Source organism: Mobula hypostoma, chromosome 3, assembly GCF_963921235.1.
Source record: "Mobula hypostoma chromosome 3, sMobHyp1.1, whole genome shotgun sequence".
Taxonomy (NCBI): domain Eukaryota; kingdom Metazoa; phylum Chordata; class Chondrichthyes; order Myliobatiformes; family Myliobatidae; genus Mobula; species Mobula hypostoma.
In genome coordinates, this window is record NC_086099.1 from 156,037,210 (window position 1) to 156,062,665 (window position 25,456).

Genomic DNA, 25,456 nt, shown 5'->3' on the forward strand with positions numbered 1-25,456 from the left:
AAGACGTTCATATCCATAACTCCAGTGTCTGTCTGGTGACTTCAGACAGTCAGTCAGCAGGTGCCGTCCGGAATCCGGGGTTGGCCGCTATGCACCTCCATCTTCTTCGATCTTGCGACAGCACCAAGTGCAGACTCTCTTCCAGCTTGTTTTCGCTGGCCGCCTTAGCACCGCCCGCCGCTGCCCCTTCTGAACTCGAGCCCCAGGCCGTGTCGGCTTCCAGCCGCGGCCACTTCTTCGAGCTCGGCCCTTCCTTAGGCGGAGGCCTTGGGCAGGTCCAGGCACACGGTGCAGCGCCCAAGTTCATCATGTCTCTTCTAAGTGCATAGCGTATGATTCGTAGATACGTGGTGAGGCTTTAATCTCTTCCACGGAAGATGGCCGTTGGCTCACAAGGAGCTCATCCACCCTTTGTCAGGTCTTGTTTTTTTAAGTCCTGCTGGGTGTCCTCACACCCTCCTCACCAGACTAAGTCTGGTGGGGGAGCTGGCCAAGTGGCCGACCACCCGACCACTGACTTCAATCACTGTCAATTACCTGCATTACGTGTCTATGCTGATTTTGTTCATTTACAGTCAATTGAAGGAACACAGCAGTGTACACTGGATGAACTTTGTCGATAACTATTAGGAACTAATACACAGTTTTATATTACTGTAGTAGTATAGGTAGTATTCTGTATTTCATTTAAATACATAATTTGTTATTTGGTTAAATGGTGGTTTGTCTTTTTATACCTTTTTAACTATTTCCATGAAAGTTCAGCTAATTGGAGCAGCTGCTTAATTGGGCCAGAATGTATTGGTCCTTAAAAGCCCGAATTAACTGAAATCCACCGTATTCAAAGGTGCTGCTTCCACCACCCATTGAGGAAGAGAGTTTCAAAACATCTCAACACTCCACAAGGAGAGTGTTCAAAGTAAATTTATCATCGAAGTATGTATATGTCACTATATACTACCGAGATTCATTTTCTTGCGTGCATTCACAGGAGAACAAAGAAATACGATAGAATCAATGAAAAACTGTACACAAAGATGAACAAGCAACCAATGTGCAAAAGATTACAAACTGTGCAATACAATAAATAAATACGTACTGAGAATATGAGTTGTAGAGTCCTTGAAAGGGAATCCGTAGGTGATGTTGAAAGATCAGTTCAGTGTTGAAGAGATGAGGTTAAATATGCTGGTCCATGAGCCTGATTGTTAAAAGGTAATAACTGTTCCTGAACCTGGTGGTGTGATCCTAGATGATGGATGCTGCTCTCCCATGGTAGCGCTCCTTGTAGATGTACTCAATGGCGGGGAGGGCTTTTCCCGCGATGGACTGGGCCGAATCCACCACTTTTTGTTGGCTTTTCTGTTCTTGGGCATTGGTGCTCCCATGCTAGGCAGTGATGCAACTAGTCAGGATACTCTCTACTGTGCATCTATAGAACTTTATCAAAGTTTAGATCACATGCCGAATCTGTGCAAACTTTTAAGAGAGTAGAGGTGCTGTTGGGTCTTCTTTGCAATGACATTTATGTGCTGGTCCCGGGAGAGATTCTCTGATATTACAACAATAAGAAATTTAAAATTACGTATCTTCTCTGCCTCCAACCTCCAAAAGTGGACTGGCTCATAGACCCCCAATTTCTTTGTCCTGCAGTCAATAATCAGCTCTTTGCTTTTGCTGACACTGAGTGAGAGGTTGTTGTTGTGGCACTATTTAACTAGATTTCCAGTCTACTTCCTACATGCTGATTTGTTACCACCTTTGATTAAGCCAACAACAGCCTTCTCACTCAACATTTCTGCAGATAACAGGGCTAGAATAGAGAGACTAATAGGTAGTCGATGGGAAGATTCAGGAGGAATTACATGGATTGCCGTAAAGCAGCGGTCCCCAACCACTCGGCCGCGGACCGGTACCAGGCCGCAAAGCATGTGCTACCGGGCCGTGACGAAACGATATGAGTCAGCTGCACCTTTCCTCATTCTCTGTCACGCACTGTTGAACTTGAATATAGGGTTGCCAACTGTCCCATATTTGCCGGGGCATCCCGTATATTAGGATAAATTGGTTTGTCCCATAAGGGACCGCCCTTGTCCCATATTTCCCCCGCTAAGGTAGAGCATTCCTATGAAACCTTTCATGCTGAAATGGTGTAAAGTGAAGAAGCAATTACCATTAATTTAAATGGGAAAAAGTTTTGAGTGTTCCCAGACCCAAAAAATAACCTACCAAATCATACCAAATAAAACATAAAACCTAAAATAACTCTAACATGTAGTAAAAGCAGGAATGATATATGAAAAATACACAGCCTATATAAAGTAGAAATAATGTATGTACAGTGTAGTTGGGAAGATTAAGCCAAAACTGATATGTGGGAAAAAAAATCGGCACGTACGAGCACGCGCACATCACATATGCGCACCTCACGCATTTGCACACAGATGCCCGCGCAAGGCTTCATGGTCATGGTAGTCTTTCTCGGTGTAAACACAAGTATCCTGTCAACACACACAAAAAATGCTGGTGAATCCAGCAGGCCAGGCAGCATCTATAGGAAGAGGTACAGTCGACGTTTCGGGCCGGGACCCTTTGTCAGGATTTGACTGCTACTTTTGTCCCTTATTTGGGAGTGAGAAAGTTGGCAACCCTAACTGAAAAAGACATATTGAGGTGAGTTTAAACCTACTTGAACACCTCTCACCACAACCTCCCCCCCCACCACCGGGTCGGTTGGTCTGCAAGAATTTTGTCAATATTAAACCGGTCCGCAGTGCAAGAAAGGTTGGGTACCCCTGCCATAAGGTCTGAATGAGATGTCTAGGAGCCTGGGTAATAACTGCTTCTGTCTTGTGCAAAGTCTGCAGCCCACCCTGTCCAATTTGGAAGTTATCACCAGCTCTGACCTCAGTGGCAGATTCACCCAGCATGCAACACCTGAAGGCAGAAAGTGTGGTTCCATTGCAACACAGCCAGTGGCCAGCTGGCAGACATGTGTGCAGTGGAAGTTCGGACATCTGCAATTCAGCCATGTGCTATCAAAACTAAGACTGTGGTCTTCTTGACTCTAGGCTCAATTGCTGCTACCATGGAAGAGCGATCTGGTGTGCAGCAAATACCAGACAAGTTGACATCCCACCCAGTGAAGTGAGAGTGGTTCTCTGGCATTTGGATTTGCATGTCTTGTCTCTGGAAGAGCATTTGGTTCACAGGGCTTTCAGAGTTGACTGATAGTTAGCCAGTTGGCTGGTGCTACTATCACTTATGATGTAACATTAAATTTTCAACGTGGCTACCTACTCCGAGCCATCCTTTGCACCCATCTGCAAACTCCTCAACAATTTAATTTCAGAAAACACAGTCTACCTTATTAGTGTTAAGTTTGGCCTTTTATATTTCTCCTGAATTCTTCCTTTTACTCTTTCTCTCCACAGCTTTGTGCAACACTTGGTACCACTCCCTCCTGTTCATTTGACAATATTATGGAGCTAGGACCAATCTGTAAGAATGTTTAAGCATTTATTTACTTTGGAATTTTGCTTACTGTATATCCATTAAGTTCAAGACACAACTATTATTTTAGTATTTTCTTTTCTTTCTAGTCCACAATGCATTATTTGCATTTGTATATTTCTGAAAGGTTATCAATATGCAAGTTTGGACATGGTCATAGTGAAAGCAGGCAGATAGTTTTGTGGAGAAGCACCACCATTCTCAGTGATCGTGGCAGAGTACCTGAGTTTGTCTTCAACATACTTCGCTTGGGAATGTTGTTTTGAAAGCAGGTTATAGGCTACCAGACTAGTAGCACTTTCTAGGATACGCCAATAACTTTGCAAACACATGAGATATTGGAAAAAGGAAAAAATATTGAATTATTGAAGTTGTTAGCCTTAGTTCATTGTCACCATTGCCCAGCAAACACATACTTAATCTCCCTTGTGACCAGCCGAGCACACAGTCCAAGCTCACACTTGCTGCTGAACAGCAAAGGTGGCATTTTTCAGGTACGATGCAAACTGAAATCCTGGGCTGTGAGAAATACCAAGCACCATTCAACAGAGAACAGAATAAAATGTTCCAGTCTAACTTATCCCTCAACATTGATAGGACGCCAAGTTGGGCTAAGAAAGACAGATGGAGTTCAATCTGGAAAAGTGTGATGTGACACAGTAAGGAGTTCAAACTTGAAGGCAGAATACCGGGTTAACGGCAGGATTCTGAGCAGTGTGGAGGAACAGATGGACTATGGGGTCCACATTCATAGATCCCTCAAAGTTGATAGAGTGGTTAAGAAAGCATATTGTTTGTTGCCTTTCATCTGTCAGAGAATTGAGTTCAAGAGCCACAAGGTATTGTTGCAGCTCTATAAAACTCTGGTTAGGCAACACTTAAGAGTATTGTGTTCAGTTCTGAGAGAAAAATGGAGGGCTATGTGGGAGGGAAAAAATTCGATTGCCACAGAGTAGGTTGAAGTGGGGGCATAACATTGTGGATTGAAACGCTGTACTGTTCTGTGTTCTGACATCATTAAAATAACCTGCTACTAGAACTTTGATTTGGGGAAATTGGCAGCTAGAACTTTGTATGTTATAACAAGTTAACCATATGTAATTCATTGGTTGTGAAGTCTTGAATTATGCTTATTGCTGCAGAGTTGGCATTTATTGTTTAAATTGTCCCTTGAAAGAACTGGTTTGCTAAGCCTTCTGAGAGGCTGTTACAGAACAACAGATAATAACAGGCAATTCTGGAGTGATCCATAGCCAGACCAGATAAGAGCAGCAGATTTCACACACTGAAGGGCATTATTGAACTGGATGGAGTTTTGTGACGATTTGAAAGCTTCACATAATCTATTTTTGCATTCAACAGATACAAGATTTTCTTTTTCATTGGCATAATTATGTTGTTGGCATGTCTGAATGTTATTGTAAAATATTTATTTCATTTGTTTCACTGTATAAAATGTCATTTCGTTTCTGATTGAAGTTGTCATATTTCAGGTAATTCTGAAAATATCTGGCTGCACATCGATGCAGCTTATGCAGGAAGTGCTTTCATCTGTCCAGAATTCAGACCTCTTTTAAATGGAGTGGAGGTAAGGGCTTTGGTGTCTGGTGTACTATTTTGAACGTGTCGTATGAGTGTGCTTAGACAAAGGGCCTGACCATTTGACTTAAGCCCAGCAGGGCTGGCTAGACCTGTCAGGTTCAGTTTGTGTTGATCCTGGCTTATAATGTTATTCATGTCAGGGTGATTTGATTACGTTTAATGGCACATGAAGAGTATGTCACCACAGCAATAGCTGGATTAGATCTGGGAAAAAATTAAGTACTCATGTTTATACGGCTTTGTAGTGTCCATGCTTGGGACTTGATCAGATTTTAATTTTTGTGTCCAAGCAAATCCATAATTAGACCCCCAAATCACTCAATGATGGCATATGAAGAATGTGAGGTGAATCAGCCAGATAGCAAAGCGATGATGTGGTATCCCTGTGAATATGCCCACATTGAATGCTTGGCAGCAGTATGCCAAGTGGAGAGAATATGACTTTCATAGTGTACCATATAGTGTGCCACTGTGCTCTTTTAACCAAGAGATGCTGAATGCTTCCTCAGCAACAGGAAGAACCTATTCATCAGTGACATTACATGATCATCAGCTACTTAAAGGCTAGTTGCTGGTTTTGACTGATTTGGTGCCTTCTGAGCCTGCTGTACATCACAAATGGCTACCAGGATTTAGATGTCCAGGACTGTAGAGCATTTTGATGACTATACAAACCACAACTCCTGGCATGAGTGTGTTAGTAAACTTCTGCTAAATTGGCAGCACACTCTGACTTAACGGCCTCTATAAGCAGAAGTGTTTTTGTCTTTTTTAAATTCTTTTTTACGATTGCAACACACTGCTGAACATTAAAAATTTCAAGTATTGCAGGTCTACCCCTTCAACTGTCTGTTAGAGAGAGGCATCAAATGTGGTGCACAAAGATAGCATGCAATCTAACCATCTTTCTTATGATTGCAAGATCCTGTTGGACGTTGGAAATGTAAAACACTGCAAGTCCGGTTCACTGGTTTGCTGATAAGACCAACGGTGAAAGAATTGCGTGGCCTCAGCTATAGCGAGGACTAAGCCTCACGCCACGGGCTTGCTTGTTGCAGCAGACCAGGAGGGAGAGACACCGGAGATAATGTGGCGTCCATGCTGGGCTGTGTCTGGCCCTCCTGTCAGTGCTGCCCTCCGGTGTTCACTCGGTGGAAGACAAGCTAGATTGCCTGCATGCAGGCGTTCATCTGCAGTCTGCTAAGAACTGCTTGTTCTTGTCAACAGCACCCATGCACCATCAATTTGCAGGGCATGCCACTCAGGGACGTGAGCTATATAAATATTTTTTGTATGGCTGGAGTTTACTGCTATCTTATACAGTATGTGCTATCTGTGCCTTGTGCTGTGTATGACTGTTGGTACTGTGTTTCGTTTTGCACCTTGGCCCTGTAGGAATGCTGTTTCTGTTGGCTGTATTGATGGGTATTCATATTGTATATGGTTGAATGATAATTAAACTTGAACTTGAAATCAACATGAAATGAAGAGAAAATATTGTTCTACCTGAATCACAGTTAGGAACAGTACCCTAGACATTTACACTTCAAAAAGAATGTTCATATTGAAATCTGCCAGCCGGTGTAAGATCAAAGAAGAGCAAAAACTGCAATACTAGGGCTAATAAGGGAAACCACAGTAATAAATTATTATGTCGCTGGGTTCTTTCAGGTTTTTGCTTGGAACCTCTGCTTTCCATGTACAGTTTGTGTTCAAAATATTCATTTCAAAGGGGAATAACTAGATTTAAGTTCTGCTTGCTGGTGAACAATAAGTGGAGAAAGCCTGTAATTTTGTATGGAGTCCTGTCGCCAGCTTCACGCTCAGCACTTCCAGGCATTACCCATGAAATTCATCTCTGCTGGTGATAAAATATAGGTGGGTTAGCAGCTTGAGAGCAGGACACCAAGGGGCTGCCAAAGGGGACAGAGAAATGAGGTTTGTGGGCAACAGGTTGCCTGGTGGAGCATAAAGTGGATTAATGTGCACTTGAAAAGAATGAAACACGAAATTATCAAGCCTTGGTACATGAAACTCGAATGGAATGCTGACCTTTATTATGTAAGGTACAGAGTGTAAAATTAGTAAGTAATGATGCAATTTTACAGGGCATTGCTGAGATCATACTTGGTGCACCGTGTACAGTTTTGTTTCCATATTTAAAGAATGAGGGACTTACGTTGAAGGCAGGTTTTGAGTGCAATTGACAGGTTGGTGCTGAAAGGATACATCAGGATGCTCTTCATTGCCTGCAGCTCTGCATTAAGCACAAAAGTCCCTTCAAAGGTAATCAATAAACTCCAAGATCTCGGCCTCAATACCACCTTGTGCAACTGGATCCTCGATTTCCTCACCTGTAAACACCAGCCAATTCTGATTGACAAAACTTAAACAATACTCCTTTCACTTTCCCTTTTCTGGGAAAGTGCCAAGTAAACAACAAATCATATCAGCATCTCACAAGCTGCTGGTTTCCTAGAATGTGAAATGTGGATTTAGCTAAGTTAACTTGATGCAACAATGCAACAAGTTGCAATATTAATATCATTTTGTCAGGATACAAATGTGCAACACTTAACTTCATGTCAGCTGTCTGTGCTGATTGTACGGTTTCCTTCCAGTGCAGTAATGATATTGTGTAATAGACCTTCAATCAGTACATAAGTATTTAACTGTTTTCCTTCCTTTCTCAGTTTTCCAATTCTTTCAACTTTAATCCTCACAAATGGCTTTTGGTGAATTTTGATTGCTCAGCTATGTGGTAAGTTGTCCGCATGATGCTTCAATTTACAGGTTACATACACTGCTCAGCTTAAAGTTCGTGTTTTAGGAGGATTCTCCTGAGTAGATCTGTTGCATTTACAATTTATTCCAATAATATTGGTTTAACTTTTTATTTGTTATATTAGTACATGTTGTCATTCTGTCCAACATCTTCAGTTGTTTCTTCAATGAACATCTTTTTAAGATCAGAAACGATTTTATGTGAACACCTTCTTCCATCACTAAATCATGTTTATGTTATGACACTTGAAATGGTTCAAGTAAATAGATCAAATCATAAACATTTTGTTACTTTTAGGGTGAAGAAAAGATCAGAAATTATTGGAGCTTTTAAAATGGATCCTCTTTACCTGAAACATGATCATCAGGACTCTGGTATTTTTCCAATGAATTGTTTTATACTTTATACTTTATTGTTGCCAAACAATTGATACTAGAATGTACAATCATCACAGCAATAATTGATTTTGCGCTTCCCGCTCCCTGGATTACAAATATTAAAAATTAAAAACATTAAAAATAGTAAAAATTAGTAAATATTAAAAATTTAAATTATAAATCATAAATAGAAAATAGAAAAATGGAAAGTAAGGTAGTGCAAAAAATATTTTGTGATTGTGACAAGGCCAGCCAATCTTCATCGTTTATCTGGATCCATACCATGACACTAAAATTCTCCAATAGTTGTAGCTCTTGTGTATCTGCAAATTCCAGGGTGTGATTATTCTCCCAGAGAACGTCCTGTTTTGTTTGTGGATAAATCACAGCTAGATGCAGGGTTTTGCTGTTTTTAATCATGACAGACAAATAAAGATCAACAATAACTGATATTAGAAAGGTGAAATCAATATATGGAGAGTGGAATTTGTGCAATGGTGAAGAAAATAACTTGCCAGCATTTAACTTGACAAAATTAAAGTTTATTTAGGACTCAAGGCAGTATACCTAATCTTACAAGGACACAGAAGAGAGGGAAAAGGCATACTAAAGAGGAAGAAAGAAAAATTGAAAATGATGTGATATCTTCAGGGGATATTATTCAGGTTATTGACTGAATGGGGGAGGGGAGCACATGCCAGGAGATAGAGCCATTGGAGATAATTCCCTAACTATGGATTGGTATGTATGACTGGAACCAGGTATCCCGGTATCAGAGAACAGATAATTCATTTAGGGTTCTTTCTGAGATTCCCACTATTATTGAAGCCTGCGTTCAACCAATTCAGTTCATTTCCAGAAGATACCAAGAAACATTTGAGAGACACTGAGTTCAGCGAATGAGATGTGACCTGATATCCGGCCACCTATAGTAACGAGGTCCTGTGCTCCAGAACACCTGTGCCTCTAGGTTCAGATTGAGATTCATTTATTTATCACATGTACATCAAAACATCAAGTGAAACCATAGAAACCATAGAAACTACAGCACAGAAACAGGCCTTTTGGCCCTTCTTGGCTGTGCCGAACCATTTTCTGCCTAGTCCCACTGACCTGCACATGGACCATATCCCTCCATACACCTCCCATCCATGTATCTGTCCAATTTATTCTTAAATGTTAAAAAAGAACCCACATTTACCACCTCGTCTGGCAGCTCATTCCATACTCCCGCCACTCTCTGTGTGAAGAAGCCCCCCCAATGTTCCCTTTAAAATTTTCCCCCCTCACCCTAAACCCATGTCCTCTGGTTTTTTCTCCCCTTGCCTCAGTGGAAAAAGCCTGCTTGCATTCACTCTATTTATACCCATCATAATTTTATATACCTCTATCAAATCTCCCCTCATTCTTCTACGCTCCAGGGAATAAAGTCCCAACCTATTCAACCTTTCTCTGTAACTGAGTTTCTCAAGTCCCGGCAACATCCTTGTAAACCTTCTCTGCACTCTTTCAACCTTATTTATATCCTTCCTGTAATTTGGTGACCAAAACTGAACACAATGCTCCAGATTCGGCCTCACCAATGCCTTATACAACCTCATCATAACATTCCAGCTCTTACACTCAATACTTTGATTAATAAAGGCCAATGTACCAAAAGCTCTCTTTACGACCCTATCTACCTGTGATGACACTTTTAGGGAATTTTGTATCTGTATTCCCAGATCCCTCTGTTCCACTGCACTCCTCAGTGCCTTACCATTAACCCTGTATGTTCTACGTTGGTTTGTCCTTCCAACGTGCAATACCTCACACTTGTCAGTATTAAACTCCATCTGCCATTTTTTAGCCCATTTTTCCAGCTGGTCCAAGTCCCTCTGCAGGCTCTGAAAACCTTCCTCACTGTCTACTACACCTCCAACCTTTGTATCATCAGCAAACTTGCTGATCCAATTTACCACATTATCATCCAGATCATTGATATAGATGACAAATAACAATGGACCCAGCACTGATCCCTGTGGCACACCACTAGTCACAGGCCTCCACTCAGAGAAGCAATTCTCTACCACCACTCTCTGGCTTCTTCCATCGAGCCAATGTCTAATCCAATTTACCACCTCTCCATGTATACCTAGCGACTGAATTTTCCTAACTAACCTCCCATGCGGGACCTTGTCAAAGGCCTTACTGAAGTCCATGTAGACAATATCCACTGCCTTCCCTTCATCCACTTTCCTGGTAACCTCCTTGAAAAACTCCAATAGATTGGTCAAACATGACCTACCACGCCCAAAGCCATGTTCACTCTCCCTAATAAGTCCCAGTCTATCCAAATGATTGTAGATCCTGTCTCTTAGTACTCCCTCCAATAACTTACCTACTACCGACGTTAAACTTACTGGCCTATAATTTCCCGGATTACTTTTCGATCCTTTTTTAAACAACGGAACAACATGAGCCACTCTCCAATCCTCCGGCACCTCACCTGTAGACAGCGACATTTTAAATATTTCTGCCAGGGCCCCTGCAATTTCAACACTAGTCTCCTTCAAGGTCCGAGGGAACACCCTGTCAGGTCCCGGGGATTTATCCACTTTAGTTTTCCTCAAGACAGCAAGGACCTCCTCCTTTTTGATCTGTACAGTTTCCATGATCTCACTACTTGTTTCCCTTAATTCTATAGACTTCATGCCAGTTTCCTTAGTAAACACAGATGCAAAAAACCTATTTAAGATCTCCCCCATTTCCTTTGGTTCCGCACATAGCCGACCACTCTGATCTTCAAGAGGACCAATTTTATCCCTTACAATCCTTTTGCTCTTAATATACCTGTAAAAGCTCTTTGGATGCATCATTTGCATTATTTTCCTTAACAACCAAAACAAAAAAAACCCGAAGGATGTGCTGGGGGCAGTACAGATTGCCCAGGTATGTTCTACTCACAAAATAGAGGACAAATCAAGTCAAGTTTATTACAACCCCATCAGCCTACTCTCGATCATCAGAAAAGTGATGGTAAGTGTAATGATAATGCCTTCCAGTGATTCTTACTCACTGATAACTTGCTTACCACTGTGAACTGCAACCCTTCCATATCACGCATGTCTGCTGTCACCCAACCCTCCCACTACCCTACCAGAGATAGGATTCCTTTTCTCCTCACCTACCACTGCACCAGCCTCTGGATTCAGCACATAAATCCCCGCAAATTCCGCCATCTCCAATGAGATCCCATTACCAAGAACATCTTCCTCACACACCCCACCCCCCCACAATTACTGCTTGCCACAGGGATCGCTCCCTGTGCAACTCCCTTTTCATTCATCCTCCCCCACTGATCTCCCTCCTGGCACTTATCGTTACAAGTGCTACACCTGCCCCTGCACCACCTCCCTCACTACCATTCAGCACCCTAAACAGTCAGTCCTTCCAGGTGAGGCGACACTTCACCTGTGAGCCTGCTGGAGTCATACACTGTGTCCGATGCTCCCGATGTGGCCTCCTGTATATCGGTGAGACCCAACATAGATTGAGAGACTACTTCGCTGAGCACCTATGCTCCGTCTGCCAGGAAAATCGGGATCTCACAGTAGCCATCCATTTTAATTCCACTTCCCATTCCCATATATCTATCCATGGCCTCCTCCACTCTCATGAAGAGGCCACACTTAGGTTGAAGGAACAACACCTTATATTCCATCTGAGTAGCCTCCAACTTGATAGTATGAACATTGATTTTTCAAACTTCCAGTAATGACCCCCCCCTCACCTTTCCCTCTTTCACCTTATCTCCTTGCCCACCCACTACCTCCCTCTGGTGCTTCTTCCCCATTTTCTTTCTTCCATGGCTTTCTGCCCTCTTCTGTCAGACTCCCCCTTCTCCAGCCCTTTATCTCTTTCGCCAATCAGCTTCCCAGCTCTTTACTTCACCCCTCCCCCTTCAGGTTTCACCTATCACCTAGTGGTTCTCTCTCCTCTCCCCTAACATTTTAAATCTACTCCTCAGCTTTTCTTCTCCAGTCCTGCCAAAGGGTCTCAGCCCAAAATGTCGACTGTGCTTTTTTTCCATAGATGTTGCCCGGCCTGCTGCGTTCTCCCAGCATTTTGTGTATATTGCTTGGAGTTCTAGCATCTGCAGAGTTTCTACATCACACTGAGGAGATGGTTATGACTGTTGGAAGTCCGTCATCCCAGCCTCAGTACATCGCCGCAGGAGACCCTAAGACCTTCCCCAACTACCCTCAGTTGCTTTATTAATAGCCTTCCCACTGTCATGAGGTGAGAACTCGGGACGTTCACTGATAATCACACAACGTTCATTTTCAGTCACATTCCTCCACAAATGAAGCAGTCCATGCTTGCATGCAGCAAGATAAGGGCAACATTTGGGTACGTAGCAGTTATGCACAGAGTGCTGTACAATAATCTTCTTCAATGAGAGAGAATCTAACCAATCATCATTGAAATTTAATCAACATCCTGATGGTTGCTTTTGACTAGAAGTTTGGCTGCATACGTGGCTTACAGGCCTTTCCTGTGTTATGGAGGCTCAACTTAGGGAGCTCCTGTACAAATTCAAGATTTCTGGTCAAGTCTCTGCGTCAGGACCTCGAGGGAGGAGGAACGATTGCTGGTATATTGCAATACGAAGGAGGGGTGGGCTGAGATCGAGCTGTTAGATTATAGGTGGTACTAGACGGAGAGGGAATGTTGAGCAGATAAAACCAGGTGGGGAGGGGAATGGAAGATGTGGCCCACATCCTCAGTGTGTTCACCTCCCAAGTCCCTCCCCCTCACCTGGTTCCCTCTGTTCATCAAATGCTCTTGTTTTAGTTCAAAATCCCCCTGTACATTATTCATTGGTAATCTCCTTTCATTTAGATAATAACCTGCCTTTTGATTCCTTTTACCAAAGTGCTTGTCCACACATGTTCCTTCTTGAAATTCTATTTGCCAAGTTGTCACCACTCGACCTATCCATACCCTGTTCAGAGTCTCAATACCCTTAATGCCTCATGCCTTACCACCAATTGTCATGTCATCAACAGGCCTGGATATCTTGCACTCTTCGCATCTTCCAGGTCATAAATAATTGAAGGTCAAGTACTATTCTTTGGAGCACTGCCGCAGTTACATTCTTCCAGCCTGCAAAACAAAAACATTTACTCAGACTCTGTCTTCTTTCTGCTAACTAACATTCAATCCATTTGTACTTGTCTTTAATGTAGCACCTTGTCAAATGTCCCGAAATCTAAATACACAAAATCTCCAGGTTCCTCTCACTAGCGTCTGCTTGTTACATCCTCGAAATATTCTAACAAATCAGTGAAAAGTGATTTATCTTTCATAAACAACAGGAATTCTGCAGATGCTGGAAATTCAAGCAACACACAGAAAAGTTGCTGGTGAACGCAGCAGGCCAGGCAGCATCTCCAGGAAGAGGTGCAGTCGACGTTTCAGGCCGAGACCCTTCGTCAGGACTAACGTTAGTCCTGACGAAGGGTCTCAGCTTGAAACGTCGACTGCACCTCTTCCTGGAGATGCTGCCTGGCCTGCTGCGTTCACCAGCAACTTTTATGTGTGTTGCTTATCTTTCATAAATTACATTAAGCTCTCAAGGTGGCTTACTATTCTGATAAACCCTAGTACCCTGTCAAGAAGAGCTAATAGACCTCTGGTTACTTATTTTTGTTCCTCCTCCCTTCTTAAACATCTGTGGACTTTAATGAGTTTTGAACAACTTGAACGGAAGCATCATCATCTATAAAAATAGAAGAGTGTTGAACGCAAACATGTAATTCACTTAATTCCTGCAAGAGATTTACGAGAGTTAAGCAATGAAATCAGTGTATTCCAAAAATACATCCCAAGCAGAATATGGATGAAATGTCACGAGAAGTGACACTTTGGAGAGGACACACTGTTATAAGAATCACCCCTTGTAATAATGATCAGAGAGGCACAGAGAGATCTGTATTTACCAACAAGTACCTCTATTGTCAAAACTAACAAGTACATGAATTCATGCATTAAATACATTGTGTGTACACCCACTAAGCTTCCCTGACCCTCCTGAATAGTCAAAGAAGAGCAAAGCTATTACCGGGGAAAGGAGTCTACGCTGACCTCATAGTCCCAATTCACTCACCACGTGTTTCATGCAGGGTCACTCATGCTTGCATCTGTGATGTTTATTTGCCAAAATTTATATTCAGTCCCTATCAATTCAATTATTTCATTCCAGTGTCACTGGTCAGTCATGTGTCTGACCTTTAACACCTTGTTATTGGCTCTGCTCCAAGCCAGCATTGATTTACTGCCCTCTTCCCAGCAAGTGACAGTCAATAATTTGTGCTCTTTGTCCTTTTCTCTTTGTTCTCAATCAGCATCGAGCTTGATTCATGCAGGACAGATACTGATTCCAACAGTCAAAAACCTGCATGTTATATCCAACCAAAGAACATCTCACAAATATCTTCTTATTTGGAAATGATCTCTTATCCCACAGATTACCTGGAGCATCACTGTGTCTTCTTAAAAACACAGAAAGCCAAGCAACTTCATCTCACAAAATGGAGGTTGTGAAATAGGTTCTCAAAATGGCATCTCCAAGCACACAGCAAGAACAAAGCCAAACGGTCTGGCTGCCTCCACTGTCCTCAATTCATTGGAATTCACTGAGTTGTAGACTGTTGTTCTTTCTGGCCAGCAACACAAACAACACAATTCCTCTGGGGGAAAGAAAGAAAGAAAGAAAACCGACTAAGAAAATCCGTTGAAGAGTTAACTCTATTAATATTGTAAATCTCTATTTCTTCATAAAAAGGGCAAAGTAGTGTACTGTGTAATTGTCTAATATATTTATGATATACAGTAGATTCCAGTTAATTGGGACACAACAGGACCGGTGTGTTTTGGCCCACTTAGTCAAACTTTCATGGAGATAGTTTAAAAGGTATAAAAAGATAAACCGAGTAACAAATAATGTATTTAAATGAAATATGGAACACATCAAAACATTCTCAATGCTACTACAGTACTATAAAACTGTGTATTAGCTCCTAATACTTATCAGAGGAGTTCATCCAGTGTATGCTGCTGTGTTCTTCTGATTTAACAAAATCAGTGCAGACTACGGACTGCCTTCATACAATGCTTACGACAACTGCATCCTTCAAATCTTCATTTTCATTGTAACATTCAAGATGGTTGTCAATACTTTCAAACTCTTTGTAGTTCCTAACTTGCTGAAGAACTGAAATCGTTTCATTTCGACTCCTGGCCATTTCTCGTCTCTCTAAGCCTGAATGCTTGAAACCACAATGAGCAAAACCATTCCGAATTGTCCTACTGCTTATTTCTTGCCAACTATCAATGGCAGAAATGGCTTTTTGAACACAAATGCACTCATCTGATGCTATTTAAAAGCTGCTTGCTCTATGGTGTGGTGTCTAATGGCCACATAAGTGCACGTGCGACCGACACTAGTTAGAACCTGTTCAGCAAACAGTCTTCTGTCCCAATTTAGTGGCATGGAATCCTCACAATTTTGTTGATTAGTTTGTGTCCTTTAAGAGTAGCCCCAAATTAGCAGTTCCTCCTATCAACCAATGGCCCGATTAACGAGAATCCACTCTATGCAGAGAGTAGTTGGAGAGAGTGAAATAAGCAAGAGGTTTAAGGTTCTCTAAGTGATGCAGTATGTTCTTCTGTACCATTGTTTCATGTGGGTTCTTGTATTTACATAAGAAAGAATCTGTCAATCTGGAATTATTGTGGCAATTACATGTTAATCCCCGTCTCATGTTGCAAAGTGTAGAAACTTGTAGAGCATTTATAATCTTATGCTCTCATAAATTCCAGATATGCAGTTCTCACTAACTCCCAAGTATTCAATCCATCTACAGTATTTATACCGCCTCAGTAATTGTGAGCCCTATACTCTGAACCAGCCCAGCTTGCTGAACACTTTTTTTACATGTTAAATGACATTGTATGTTAGTTTAATCTATTTTCCTCCCAACCCCATTCTCTTGTCTTCTCCCTGTAACCTTTCATACCCTGGCTAATCAAGAACCTTTTGCCTTAAGTACACCCAATAGCCCTGCCTCCATAGCCGGCTGTGATAACAAATTCCACAGATTCACTTGATAAAGCAATTCCTCTTCATCTCCGTTCTAAATGGGTGTCCCTCTACTCTGCGGCTCTGCCCTCTGGTCCTGGACTCCGTTCCATAGGAAATATCCTCTCCACATCCACTTTATCTAGGGCTTTCAACATTCAATAGATTTCAGAACCCCGCCCCCCACCCCCCGATTCTTCTAAATTCCATTGAGTAAAGGCCCAGAGCCATCAATCGCTCATCATATAACCATGTGACACATCATCTACTCTAGTTCAATGATGAATTGTCCTTTTCCTTTTGTAACTAACCAAAGCAATGCTCCATATCTAGATACAAGTACTTGTTCTGGTACAAGTACAGCTGAACATGTCACTGTGGGTTTCCACCTCTTAGCTGAGGCAGTCAAACCATTTGCTTTCAAACTGACAACAGTACCCAGTGCAAGAATTCATCCTCACTGAAGACTAGGGGAATCAGGTGTGAACATGAAACTACTGGTTTAAAATATTAATGTGGAAAATACTTCTAAATTGAGTTTTAAATCTAAAGAATATATTTGTCATGATCTATGCATTGTTCTGTCTGCTCGATGAGAATTATTGATATCTCTTGTTACGTACCCCGTAACTGGGTTGCCAAACCAGCAGAAATGGATCACTCAGTTGGAATCTGGAGTACTAGAACTAAGAAAGTTTTATTAAAGAAACAAGCAACACAGTAATCGAAAGGATAATAAATGCAACAGTTCAGCAATGATAAACACACATGTGCACAGAATTAAGATAACAGCATCAATCAAGCTCTATCGTTGTCTAGGGGTAAATGACCAAATTTCAAAATGACTCAAAGTTCAGTCCAGTTCAGTTCGCAGTAATCGTTGCCATGGCAATGGACAACGTGGGGGGGAGAGAGAGAGAACGGGAACGACTGATCATTCAGATACGGCTTCACTCACAGACCGGCGATATGGCTCACAAGCAACTTTTGGGCAGGTCCTTGGGGATGTCACCTGAGGTCACCGACTGTAACCTCTCCTCCAGATGCGGTCGATCCTCTGCAGTGAACCCGGCACCCAGGCAAGGGCGGACACACACCGGGTTCCCGCTGATCGTACCTTTCCACCCTGTGCGTTGTCCGGTACTTCCCACCTACTCGTGAGAGGCGCACCGCTTCCAGGGTCTCGTTACCTCGGGTGTCGTGTGTGTGTCCTGCCTTAGCGAACCTGTCCCTTTTTATCCCCCTGCTGGGTTATCACCTGTCCATCACTTCAAACAGTTCAGGGTTCAAAGGGGGAGCCGCTCCAGACAGCTCTCTACACATCTCCAGGTGCTGTTTCATTGTGTCCCTTATCTCTCTCTCTTGAAGACAGGTGGCAGACCAACTGCTGATCACACAGGACAGCTAACATCTTATCTATGTGTATTCGTCACACTCTTAATAAATTTTTAAACAACTTGAATGTACGCTGCATTATATAAATACTGTATATTCACCTCATCTTACAGTAATATTTCTCTTTTAACTTCCAGGACTCATCACTGATTATAGGGTGAGTATTCTTAATAGTGCAGTTTTTTACTGCTATGGCTTGTGCTTTCAGTTTTGGTCAGCTTTAGCATTGCAACCTACAGCTAACTTTGCAAGTGATTACACTGGACAGCAAATCTTTTCTAAAGTGTTGCTTCCTCAGAAATTTCTTTTGTTTATGATAGACGGCTTGAAGCTGAACACAAATATAATTTTAGAATACTTGTATAATGTAGGAATTTGGAGAAACAAGAAATTAACTTATTGAATATGATGTCTTTAATTGCAAAATGGTGCTGATGCTTTGCATTAGATCAACTAAGCTAGAAAATGTTTTGTTGATGATTTTTATTTATACTCAGTGTCTGAGGCCTCTCACTTAAGTGTCCAACAATTATAAGCAAGCATTGATGGATTCCAGTTGCCCTGATACTATTCCTCTATGTCTGCAATGTCCTGATGAAACCTTTCACCACGTTCTTCTCTGACAGCACCAAGATTTTCAGGGAGTAAGTCTAAATGGGAATGCAGAAAATGAATCTTTAGGGACATGTTGCACTTCACGGTTTTGTATGTTTGAAGCATGTTGTCAACCAGCTGCATGTAGTTTGCTGCTCTGTAGTTGCCAGGAAAATTTTCAACAACATCCTTGAATACCTTCTATGCAATTTTCTCTGGTTCCACAAGAAGTTCTACGAACTGCTGTCATTGATGACCTGTTTGATTTGTGAACCAGCAAAAATACCTTCCTTAATCTTGGCATCAGTTATTCTGGGAAAAGTCTGTCTCAAATATCGAAATCTTTCACAGAAATTTTTGTGCCTGATGACAGCAGACTCCATCCTTGCAGTCTTGAACACACTAATTCTGCTTTTGCCTTTGACAATCTCTGACTAGGTCATTTAACTCAGATTGAGTTATTAGATATGGCTCACTCGACATAAGACCATAAGACATAGAAACAGAATCATCTGGCCATTCAAGTCTGTTCCGCCATTCAATCATGTCTGATCTATTTCTCCTCTCGGCCCCGATCTCCTGCCTTTGCCCCACATCCCTTCATGCCTTGACCAATAAGAATCTATCAACATCAGCCTTAAATACACATACAGACTTGGCCTCCACAGCAGCCAGTGGCAAAGAATTCCATAGATTTAACACTTTCTGGCTAAAGAAATTCCTCCTCATCTCCATCCTAAAAGGATGCTCCTCTAGTCCGAGGATGTGTCCTCTGGTCTTAGATTCTCCCACCATTAGAAACATGCTCTCCACATCCACTCTATCAAGGCCTTTCACCATTCAATAGGGTTCAATGAGAACATCCTTCATTCTTCTGAATTCCAGTGAATACAGGACCAGAACCGCATGACAAGCCATTCAAACCTAGAATCATTTTCAAAAATTCCTTTGAACCCCCTCCAGTTTCAACACATCCTTTCTAAGATAAGGGGCCCAAACATGTTCATAATACTCCAAGTGAGGTCTCACTAGTGCTCTATAAAGTCTCAACATTACACCCTTGTTTCTATATTCTAGTTCTCTTGAAATGAATGCTAACATCGCATTTGCCTTCCTTACCACAGATTCAACCCGCAAATTAACCTTTAGGGAATCCTGCACAAGTACTCCCAAGTCCCTCTGCACCTCAGTTTTTTTTTGTATTTTCTCTCCATTTAGAAAATAGTCAACACTTCCGTTTCTTCTACCGAAATGCATGACCATAAGCTTCCCGACACTGTATTCTATCTGTCACTTCTTTGGCCATTCTCCTAATCTGTCTAAGTCCTTCTGTAGCCTCTTTGTTCCTCAAAGCTACATGCCCTTCCACCTACTTGCATATCGTCTGCAAAATTTGCAACAAATCCATCAATTCCATCATCCAAATCATTGACATATCACATAAAAAAGAATTGGTCCCGACACGTACCTCTGTGGAACACCACTAGTCTCCAGCAACCAACCAGAAAAGGCTCTCTTTATTCCCACTCTTTGCCTCCTACCAGTCAGCCACTGATTTTTCCATGCTAAAATCTTCCCAGTAATACCATGGGCTCGTAGCTTGTTAAGCAGCCTCATGTGTGGCACCTTGTCAAAGGCCTTCTGTAAATCTAAATACACAGCATCAACCAATCCTCCTTTGTGAATCATGCTTAATATTTCATCAAAGAATTCCAACAGATTTGTCAGGCAAGATTTTCTCTTGAGGAAACCATGCTGACTATGGCCTATTTTATCATGTGTCTCCAAGAACCCTGAAGCGACATTCTCAACGATCGACTCCAACATTTTCCCAACCACTGAAGTCAGGCGAATGGCCTATAATTTTCTTTTATCTGTTTCTCTCCCTTCTTGAAGAATGGAATGGCATTTGCAATTTTCCAGTCCTAAATGGACATTGAATCTTTGGACACTACCTCACTTTTTTTAATATACAGTATTTCCATTTTTGCATGTTTTTGATCTATTCAATATATGTAATTGATTTACTTGTGTTTTTTTTAATTTTATTTTTTCTTCTTCTCTGCTAGATTGCTAGATAATGTATTGCATTGAACTGCTGCTGCTAAGTTAACACAATTTCATGGAACAGTTGTGGTGGAGACGAAGGAACTGAGAGAAGCATTTTTACAGGAGATTGGGTGGGAAGAGGTATAATCAAGATAGCTGTGGGAACTGGTAGGTTTATAAAAGATGTCGCTAGATAGTTTGTCTCCAGAGATCGAGAAAGGAGAGAGGTGTCAGAAATGGAGTAAGTGAATTAAGGGCAGGGCTGAAGTTGATGAAATGGATGAGCTCAGCATGGGTGCATGAAGCAGCACCAATGCAGTTATAAATGTAGTGCAGGAAGAGTTGGGGAGAATTACCAGGGAAGGCTTGGAACATGAACTTTTCGACATAGCCAACAAAACGCAGGCAAAGCTGGGGCCCAAGAAGGTGTCCATGGCAACCCCTTGAATTTGGAGAAAGTGGGAGGAAATAAAGGAGAAATTGTTGAGGGTAAGGACCAGTTCTGCCAGACAGAGGAGGGTGGTGAAGGAGGGGAACTGGTTGGGTCTTTTGATGAGAAAGAAGTGGAGAGCTTTAAGGCCCTCTTGATGGGAGATAGAAGTGTATAGAGATTGGGCATCCCTGGTGAAAATGAAGCGGTCAGGACCTGGGAATTGAAAGTTATTGAGGAGGAGGTCACGGCCAGGGAATTGAAAGTTTTTGAAAAGGTGATCAGGGACAGGGATTTGGAAGTTGTTAAAGAAACTTGCTTTTATCTTACTCTTTTCATTCCATCTCCAAGCTAGTGTTAATTGTAAATACTAACATGCGTCTTGACACTGTATTGTCTCAAATCTGTGAACAATTAGGAGCTATACGATCACACCAAGTCACTTTCAGTGACCACACACTCTCACCCGATAAATTTTAAAGCAAAGATTATTGCTGATTTTTCAGCCTGGATTCTAAAGTTAATTTTGAACCTATGCTGCCATCTAATGGAAAACAGATAAACGGTACTGAATTGGCTCCCAGACCACATGTCTATCACACCCCTCTTCCTTTCCAGCCATTACATAAAAACTCTTAAGAATTCTGATATACGATGCACAATGAACGAAAATAGGAACTGCACATTCAAAACAATGACAAATAATTGTAAAAATTATTCAAACCTATTGAAAGCAAAAGATAAAATAATTTCTTTATTTAATTACAACAAAAACAGTGAAAAAGGATCTAGTGCTTACCTGGAATTTATATGAAAAATAGACCTTTCTCAGGTTTCCAATGTAGATTTTATCTGCAGTTTCGATGAATCAGAATCAGGTTTATTATCACCGGCATGTAACGTGAAATTTGTTAACTTAGCAGCAGCAGTTCAATACAATACATAATCTAGCAGAGAAAAAAAACTAATAATAAGTAAAATAAAAATAATAATAAACAAGTAAATCAATTACGTAAATTGAATAGATTTGTTAAAAAATGTGCAAAAACAGAAATACGGTGTATTTTTAAAAAAGTGAGGTAGTATCCAAAGATTCAATGTCCATTTAGGAATCAGATGGCAGAGGGGAAGAAGCTGTTCCTGAATCGCTGAGTGTATGCCTTCAGGCTTCTGTATCTCCTACCTGATTGTAACAGTGAGAAAAGAGCATGCCCTGGGTGCTGGAGGTCCTTAATAATGGGTGCTGCCTTTCTGAGACACTGCTCCCTAAAGATGTCTTGGGTACTTTGTAGGCTAGTACCCAAGATGGAGTTGACTAGATTTACAACCTTCTGCACCTTCTTTCGGTCCTGTGCAGTAGCCCTTCCATACCAGACAGTGATGTAGCCTGTCAGAATGCTCTCTGCGGTACAATTATAGACGTTTTTGAGTGTATTTGTTGACATGCCACATCCCTTCAAACTCCTAATAAAGTATAGTCGCTCTCTTGCCTTCTTTATAACTACATCAATATGTTGGGACCATGTTAGATCCTCAAAGATCTTGACACCCAGGAACTTGAAGCTGTTCACTCTCTCCACTTCTGATTTCTCTATGAGGATTGGTATGTGTTCCTTCGTCTTACCCCTCCTGAGGTCCACAATTAGCTCTTTCGTCTTACTGACGTTGAGTGCCAGGTTGTTGTGATGGCACCACTCCACTAGCTGGCATATCTCACTCCTGTACGCCCTCTTGTCGCCACCTGAGATTCTACCAACAATGGTTGTATCGTCAACAAGTTTATAGATGGTATTTGAGCTATGCCCCAGCCACGCAGTCATGTGTATATAGAGAGTAGAGCAGTGGGCTAAGCACACACCCGAGGTGCGTCAGTGTTGATCAGCAGTGAGGAGGATATGTTATCACCAATCCGCACAGATTGTGGTCTTCTGGTTAGGAAACTGAGGATCCAATTGCAGAAAGAGGTACAGAGGCCCAGGTCTGCAACTTCTCAATCAGGATTGTGGGAATGATGGTATTAAGTGCTGAGCAATAGTCGATGAACAGCATCCTGATGTAGGTGTTTGTGTTGTCTAGGTGGTCTAAAGCCATGTGGACAGCCATTGAGAATGTGTCTGCCATTGACCTATTGTGATGATAGGCAAATTGCAATGGGTCCAGGTTGTTGCTGAGGCAGGAGTTCAGTCTAGTCATGACCAACCTCTCAAAGCATTTCATCACTGTTGATGTGAGTGCAACTGGGCGATAATCATTAAGGCAGTCCACATTATTCTTCTTAGGCACTGGTATAAACTCTGCCATCATCATCAGGGATGATGCCCGGGCATGTTTAGTCCAGTGGTATTTATACCCTCGTCATCTATCCCTCCTGATTGGTTAGTCGTCATCCAATCAGGTTCCCACTGTCCCACCTTTTCCACAATCACATTTTGTATCATTTGTGGTATACTTAATACTTACCTTGTACTTACCATAATGGGAATTTGGACATTTTTTGACTTTGTTTTTTTCTTTCTGTCAGTTTTACCCATACCGCCAGTTGCTGCATTAAAGAAAGTCAACTTGGAACATCTTTGTCAGTGTAGTAATTGGGGATGGAGTTTATCTGCCTGTCAATTCATGCAAGGCGTGTGAGAAGGACAGGAAACTGGTGCTACATGCTTTCAGGTTTTTGTATCTTCTTCCTAATGGGAGAGGAGAAGAGAGAATGGCCAGGGTGGGGATAATCTTTGATTACACTGGCTGCTTTACTGAGGTAGTGAAAAGTATAAACAAAGTCCATAGAGAGGAGGCTGGTTTCCATGATGTGCTGAGCTGTGTTCACAAATATCTGGAGTTGTTTATGGTCACATGCGGAGTGGTTGCCATTCCAAGCTGTTATGCCTCTGAATAGGATATTTTTCATAGTGCATTGATAACAGTAGGTAAGGGTCAACAGGACATGTCAAATTTTTACAGCCTCCTTGAGGAAGTAGAAGCAGTGATGAGTGTTCTTGACTGTGGCGTGAATGTAGTTGGTCTGAGGCGGGCTATTGGTGATGTCCTCTCAAGCTCAACACCATTGATGTAGACAGTAATTGTGGGAAGAATCTACGAAACCTTTTCTTGCTATTGATTCAAGATTTAAGATTGTTTTATGTTTTACCCTGTACCCCAGTGTAAAGGAAAGTGAAATGATTGTTACTTCAGATCCGATGCAGCTCAAAAAAAAACAAAATAAAAACACAATAATAATTTAAGAAACAAATAGATAAAATAACTTGTATACATAGATTGACAGAATGTCCATAAAGTGATGCTAAGATGCAGTAGTGTCTGTACAGAAGATGACTGACAAGAAATAACAAAGTGATGGTGGTTGGGGGTGTGGACAGGTAGTTTAGTGGGTGGAGGTGTTGATCAGCCTTACTGCTTGGGGAAAGTAACTGTTTTTGAGTCTGGTAGTCCAAGTGTGGATTCTATGTAGCCTTCTCCCTGTTGGGAATGGGACAAACAGCCCATATGCAAAGTTGGTAGGATTCTTCATTATGTTACTAGCCCTTTCCCAGCACCTTTCTGTGATGCATTGGACAGTTTGGACTACCCATTGTATAGCCTTCTTGTTTGCAGCTGTGCAGTTTCCATAGCAGGCAATGATGCAGCTTGTTGGGATGCTCTCCATTGTGCATCTGTAGAATGACCTGAGTGTGGATGTGCATAGTCCGGCTCTCTTCAGCCTCCTTAGAAAGTAGTGGCGTTGGTGAGCTTTCCTGGCTGTGTGGGATGTGCTCTGGGACACAAAGCTTACCAATGTCTCTGTGTGTGATGTGCACTCTGAGTTTGAAACCGTTTGCAGTTTGCACTGCGGTGCTGCTGATGTAAGAGGGGGTGTGAGAGGCTTGAGATCTCCTAAAGTCAATAACCATCTCTTTTGTCTTGTTGCCATTAAGGAAGAGGTTATTTGCCTGACATCAGGCCTCAAGCTTTTCTACCTCCTCTCTGTAGGCCTTCTCATCGTCAGTGATGACTGCCACCACTGTTGTCATTGATGAACTTGACAGGGTGATTACTCAGGTGTTTGATTGATAAATGCATTGGCAGAAAGTGAAGTTGGTTCAAAGGCTGTACTGCTTCTGCAGGCTTCTTACATTTACATGGCTCAACATTCCTTTTCCATTTAATCACACTGGAAGTCATGTCACTTCACATGCTTGTTAATTGCATGTCCTTGCCTCTGTTAATTTTCTGTCAAAGTGATGTTATTGATTATTGAGGAAATTTCGGGCTATAAAGGTATAAACTTGAATTGCACCTTTGCTAGCAGCAAGAAGGAACAATCAAAGATTTTATGCTGTATTGCTCAGTTTATCATTTAAGTCATTACCACGGCCATGGGGAGTTATAAGACTGATAATGCTATGACATTAAGTAGAAAATAATGTTTTAAGTGATAATGTTTACTTTCAGCACTGGCAGATTCCTCTAGGACGCAGATTCCGTTCTCTGAAAATGTGGTTTGTGTTCAGATTGTATGGAGTAAAAGGACTTCAAGAACATATTCGCAAGGTATGCTACCAGCAGTACCAAATATTGATTCATGTCGAAAA

General features: G+C 41.8%; 1 protein-coding gene across 4 annotated transcripts in view; it reads left to right on the plus strand.

Moving 5' to 3' along the window:
• LOC134344340 (aromatic-L-amino-acid decarboxylase-like) overlaps positions 1 to 25,456 on the plus strand; it is a 117,775-nt gene that overhangs the window by 61,968 nt on the left and 30,351 nt on the right. For all 4 annotated transcript variants that reach the window (XM_063043952.1, XM_063043951.1, XM_063043950.1 and 1 more), the window contains exons 7-12: positions 3,435 to 3,501; positions 5,007 to 5,101; positions 7,809 to 7,876; positions 8,198 to 8,274; positions 17,935 to 17,954; positions 25,317 to 25,415. In XM_063043952.1, the coding sequence (XP_062900022.1) occupies positions 3,435 to 3,501; positions 5,007 to 5,101; positions 7,809 to 7,876; positions 8,198 to 8,274; positions 17,935 to 17,954; positions 25,317 to 25,415 (426 nt within the window). The remainder of the gene's footprint in view (positions 1 to 3,434; positions 3,502 to 5,006; positions 5,102 to 7,808; positions 7,877 to 8,197; positions 8,275 to 17,934; positions 17,955 to 25,316; positions 25,416 to 25,456) is intronic.